Source organism: Orcinus orca, chromosome 1, assembly GCF_937001465.1.
Source record: "Orcinus orca chromosome 1, mOrcOrc1.1, whole genome shotgun sequence".
NCBI lineage: Eukaryota > Metazoa > Chordata > Mammalia > Artiodactyla > Delphinidae > Orcinus > Orcinus orca.
Genome location: NC_064559.1, coordinates 42210288 through 42216293, shown reverse-complemented (window position 1 = coordinate 42216293; position 6006 = coordinate 42210288). Strand labels below are relative to the sequence as shown.

The 6006-nt window shown below is 35.5% G+C and overlaps 1 protein-coding gene across 3 annotated transcripts in view; it reads right to left on the bottom strand.

Moving 5' to 3' along the window:
• Positions 1-2770: 2770 nt before the first annotated feature.
• The window catches only part of VASH2 (vasohibin 2), a 37582-nt gene continuing 34346 nt past the window's right edge, over positions 2771-6006 (bottom strand). The window contains exon 7 of one of the 3 annotated variants that reach the window (XM_049703323.1): positions 2771-6006. In XM_049703323.1, coding sequence (XP_049559280.1) covers positions 5934-6006 — 73 coding nt within the window. In that variant the 3' untranslated portion in view covers positions 2771-5933. The other 2 variants (XM_049703254.1, XM_049703143.1) reach the window with 2 other exon arrangements.

Sequence of the window (6006 nt, the reverse complement as noted above, 5' to 3'; positions counted from 1 at the left end):
CTTCCCGGGGCACGAACCCGTGTCCCCTGCATCGGCAGGTGGACTCTCAACCACTGCGCCACCTGGGAAGCCCCTTACTCTTCTTTGATTACATATATACTGTGCTTTCCCATTTATGTTCTTTTTCAAAGAATGTAAAGTTGTTCTTAAGAGTTTGCATGTTACTTATTTCTATGCTATGGAATTTCTGAAGAGGTTATGTTAAATGCTTGAAACAGGTAGCAGAAGAAACAAGTTTACAACAATTTTCTTTTTTTGATAATGAAAAAATATTTTCCTGACAAGTGAGATCTAAACGCTCTTTATTGTAAAAGAGTTGTAAATATTTATTATAAATTCCAGTAAAATTGACAGTGATTTTTAAATATAGTGCAGTTTCTTTAGTCCTCTTAGTAAAGAATTTCATGTTTTTGGCAAGCTTTACAGTGGATCCAAAATATCTTTGAGTTCTTACAAACCACAACTCATTTCCCTTGCAGAGGCCCGATTTCATCATGAGGATCATATGTTTGTTGAGTCCTAAGTAGTTCATCTCAGAAATCATCAGGTTCACAAGTGTCCAGCCAACCATTGTAGTTTGTTTTTGAGGGGGCTCAGTAATGCTTTTCAAAATTGTACAGATTGCTTAATCCATCTTCTTACTATCCTGAGCCATGTAATATGCCTGCATTTTATTGGGGAAATATAGGTCACCATAACTAGTAGGATGAAGTGCTTTACACAAGCCCACTTTCCATCCTGTCATAGACCATTGCAGGATACCTAGGAGAGGCAGAGATTGGGGTTATGCCTTGTGTTTCCCTAGTAATTTTTTTTTTTTTTAATATTCGGTTTCAAGAAAAGATCCCTGAATTGGGAAAGATATTTTATTTTACTTAACTAATCCTGTAGAAATTTATTTTATTAGGAAACATATTTGGAACAAAGTGGCAGCTATAAGGTTATTTTTATTTTGCCTTAGAAATAAGAGGAAGCCAGCAAAACTCTAGAGAGATATCAGCTTGGAGACCTAATACTCGTAAGTAGTAACTTTAACTGTTTTGTTTTGTTGTGGTTTAACTGTTGTGGTTTTGTTTCTAAAATGTTTTATCATGATGCAGCAGTGTGAGATGATGCTGATTTTTTTTATAAAGTGGTGAAGATCAGGCCTAAAAAATCCTGTAGTTGGCTCTGTATAAGTGTTTGAATCAAAAATTTTTAAACATAATTGAAAATTTCCTTTTTTAGACATTGGGATCAAAGAATTATGTACATTTTTACTAAGTAGTAATTTTATACTGAATTATACAATGGGTTTTACAGTGGGGTTTTTTTACAGTGGGTTTTCTTAATAGAATACTTCATCTTAAATTAGAAAGCAGCAGCTACTTTATAGTCTTGGACTTTAAAAGTTTTTCTACTAAAGTATTTACTACAATGTTTAAAAAATAAACCAGATAAATACCCCCAAAAGGCATGTGGGTTACAAGGATTTGCCTAGTAAAAATTACAGCGATAAGCAAGTACTTTTAACTGTTTAATGTCTTTCTCTCACAGTATTAACTATAGTTCTAGGATTTTTCATTTCGTAGTAAGTTTTCAGAAAATTGTATGTTCTAATTAGCAGATATTGTCATCATCAAATAATAACAGCACATAGTATATTTATCCCCTTTTAGTATTGGGGAAAGAAAAATGAAGATTCATTGATTACTACTTTGTGTTGTGTGAATTTATTAACTAACTTTATATATAGGTATTGTTGATAAACATCCCTGAAAACCTCTATGAAAACTTAATTTTTTGTATCCTGATTAATATATTGTGATTTTAGGCCCTTTTCATGTGCTTCACTTCAGTAGAGTTAATCCATAAAATTGCTTTCTACTTTAGCTTGTAGAATGAAGTATTATTTTGTGTACTGGAGGCCAAAGGGTCCATGTAACATCATAGCTTTTTAAAGCTCCACTAGGGACTTCTCTGGTGGTGCAGTGGTTAAGAATCCACCTGCCAATGCAGGCGACATGGGTTCAGTCCCTGGTCCGGGAAGAACACGCATGCCGCGGAGCACCTAAGCCTGTGTTCCACAACTACTGAGCGTGCAAGCCACAACTACTGAAGCCTGTGCGCCTAGAGCCCGTGCTCTGCAACGAGAAGCCACTGCAGTGAGAAGCCTGCGCACTGCAACGAAGAGTAGCCCCCACTTGCTGCAACTAGAGAAAGCCTGTGCACAGCAATGAAGACCCAGTGCAGCCAAAAATAAATTTATATAAAAAAAAAAAGCTCCACTAAAATTAACGTCCATTTTCTTTACTTTTTTTGGTCCAAAGAGTTAATAACTCTGTTGGATCCTTGTATTTATCTGCCAAAATTAAATTAATTTAAATTTGGTTAATTGCTGAAACCAAATCTCCCAGTCTCAAGGGCTATGCTATCCAAGTGTGTGTGGGGGGCGGGGGTTTTTTTTTTTTTCTTTGGCTGCACCCTGCGACTTGTGGGATCTTAGTTCCCTGACCAGGGATTGAACCTGGGCCATGGCAGTGAAAGCAGAGTCCTAACCCCTGGACCTCCAGGGAATTCCCTATGCTATTTAAGTTTTAAATGGAAAGGGATATATTATGGAGTAGTGAAATGCTTTACTGTATGTAGCCTTTGCTATCAGTATGCGTGTTTGAAATCATCTTTTTTGGAATTTAGCAGCGGTCTGCTTTTAACCCTTTGCTTTCATAAAAAAACTAAGATCCAGAGAATTCAAGGGGTTGGAGAAACATTCACGTCAAGTCATTTGCACTTTTTCCCTGTAAGTTACCTAATATATTATTGTACTAGTACATCTGTGCCTGAAGATTTTGTGGTAGATGTACTAAGCTGTGTAACTGACTTGTTGCCTCTTCTAAATTGTTTCATTACCCTTTTCAGCCTTTATTACTTAGGGTGATACCAAAATATAAGTGAATTAAGATACACCAAAATAGAGTGATGTTTAACACAGAGTCTGAAAATTGTGGATGACAACAAGGGTGAAAGAGTGATAAATTAGTTTACCAACAAGGGTGACAGAGTGATAAATTAGTTTACTAGGACAAGTATGTAATAAGAGGAATAAGAAAAAAAATCACACCATTTATATTTTTAGAAGGAAAACAATCCTTGAGTTTCCAGGATGGTTTTATTAAAGTCCCATGCTGTGTATAAACATACAAGTGATGAGAAAAACATTAACTTGAAACATGCACTTATCTGGCATTCTCTAAAATACCATTATACAAGTTTTCATTTACTTAGAAAAATACCCACTAAAACAATCACAGTTTTTCTTAAAAGATTTTAAAAAAATGTGTTGGCCAGAACAAAGTCCAGAGAATAAACAAGATTCTGAATTGCATGTCAAAAAAACTGTACAAGGTTGTACATAAAACTATAGCTTACAAAAGCCTCGGGTATAGTAAGAATACTGAATTAAGATTTCCAAAGTTCTATTTACCAATATCTATTAATAAAATCCTTATGAAATAATTGACTTAGAAAAAGTGAAATGCTCATGATTTCAGAGTGTATAGAAAACACTAAATACCACTTTCTGAAATAAAGTGTACTCAAAACAGCACAACATGTAGTCTAGAATCAAAATTTCTGTCATTCATTTAAACTTTGCATGTATTACCATAATGGCTTAAGCATAAAATTTCTCTTGCATTAATAACTTTAAAAACTAGATTTCAGATCACTTCATAGTTTTGTTTTTTATCTTTTGAATTATAGCCAGTTTTAAAATCAGTTCTAGGGGGTAAATCATGTCTTTTTTTTTTTCTTGCCTTATCAATTAAATTACTTCACTAGAATGTAGGAGTTTGTTGCCTTTCTCATATCTTTTAGAAATTAACATACTCCATAGGCAATAAAAATAGAATAACAACCAAGAACATTTTAAATTAATTTTCACATTTCTGTGACTAACTCTTGCTTTGGGGAAATGAATCTTAAAATCAAGAAATGAGTGTGGAATAAATCAGGTTACTAATTGAATCATCAAGCCAGTTGGCAGTTTTAAGGCTTATACATCAGCATATTAGAAACAGGCTGTATTCCTATTCCTTTCCCCTTTTCTGTGGGAAACAAGAGGCTATGCATTCAAGAGGCATTGACATTCCATATTTTAGATTGGACAGTACTTAATACTTGGAAAATCCTATTCCAAGCTCTTAGAATGATTGCAATGTTTTAAGTAGTCTACTTATTGGATATAGTATTTTCAGATTGATAAACAGATGATGGTATTTCATCTAGAGAGAGAGCTAGGTCAGTATTGTTTTAGAATGAGAATGAAATGATTCACTGGCGACTGCAAACATCTAAATACAAGTGGCCATGAGGCTGCAAATGGGTTCATCTTGTGAAGATTAAGGATAACTCATTTTAAATTCTGCTAACTGATAGTACTATTCTTGAGGAAAGTGGTTTAAGTTCCGAATTTTTAACTTATGCTGTATTTTAATCTAACTGAGATGTACATTTCAGTCAAAGAAAACCAGAGGGGGAAGTACTGAGACTGAAATAACACTTTTGTTGACTAGCAGACTTCACTTAAATACGCCTTTTGGTCTCATGAGTTGGCATGGTTGCTAAGATCAAACAAATGAAACGGAAGCTGTACTCTTGATAACATACAGACTTGGTATGCTGGTAGAGTTATTCTGTGTGGTCTGCAGCCAGAAGTTACACTGTAACTACCATATGCAGGCCGGATATTCATACTGTGCTCCGTGGACTAAATCACACTATAAGGTGTAACACTGCACCTGAAGACTTTTCCATTAAAACTAAGGTTCTGCTTCTCTAATTCATTGTATTTTCCAATACCAGTTCCTAAGCATCCTGAAGTGGTACCTAAAAGCAATGTACTGGAAAATAATCACATCGTGTTGTATTTGGTCTTAATATAAGACATCAGAACACATCTCTAACAGCAGTGAGTCCTTCAGAATCGAGGCCTGACTTAGAGTTTCGAAATCAGGTGAAATGGGATCAGCAAGGTTAGCTGGTTCTCAAGACCTACTGATTCACTCCTGGCCTGTGCCTTTGAGTGTGTTACTGTCAGAGGTAATTGCAATACTGCTAAATGTGTGTAACAGTTCATGACCCTGTGTGCTTTTTGCTGGACTCTGCAAAGTTTAAATGTTAGTGACAGAACATAGACTAGCTTCTGAACGTGCTTTTCTTTTGTTTTGAAAGAACAAAAACTGCTGTCAGTGAATGCTTTAAGAAAGGTTAAGAAAGAAGTAACTCCAAGGTCCTGAAAATGGTTTCCCGTATTGCCAGAAGAATTTCAGTGCTTTTCTAGTAAAACACTTGCATATATAATACCTTAAATTTCATCGCATGTGTGCACCAGGAAAAAAATTCCAGACCTTGTGGAGATCCCCATGGAAAATATTGGGGAAACAATACAAATAGAATATAAAAAAAAAAAACACCATTAAATTTGCATATCTGATGTCAAGATGCTGAGGTAATATTGACTGCTTACAAAAAGACCCCACCAATCTTTGCCGCTGTTATTGCTGAAAAAGACATTAATACTGATTGAGTTTACCTTACTATATCAAAAGTGGGAGGGAGGGTTTCATGAACATTTACTACTGCTGTTTAAAACAAGTAAAAGAATGTAGGTAAATGGGAAAATATAAAACTACAGTTATGGTCTTATCCTTTCTATCTGGAGTGAGGGAGACAGTCTGACCGCAGTGGGATTTATTACTTAGCCTTTTCATGGTTGTCCCTTCGTGAATTTTTTTAAAGTTCATTGTTACCACCCACTCAGAGTCTATTCCAAGTGAACCCTTACAAATAAAATTCACAGGTTCTTAATAAATAGTTGCAGTTCCTCCTGAAGATGCTGGGTAAAGTGCAGACAGAAGCACCATAGAAGCCCTGTTGCTGGCTGTATTGCTGGCCTAAATTCGGATTTGATAGCCCACTTCATTCAGAGTGCTGAGATCAGCCACCTTCTTTTCAGGCAATGCAGGC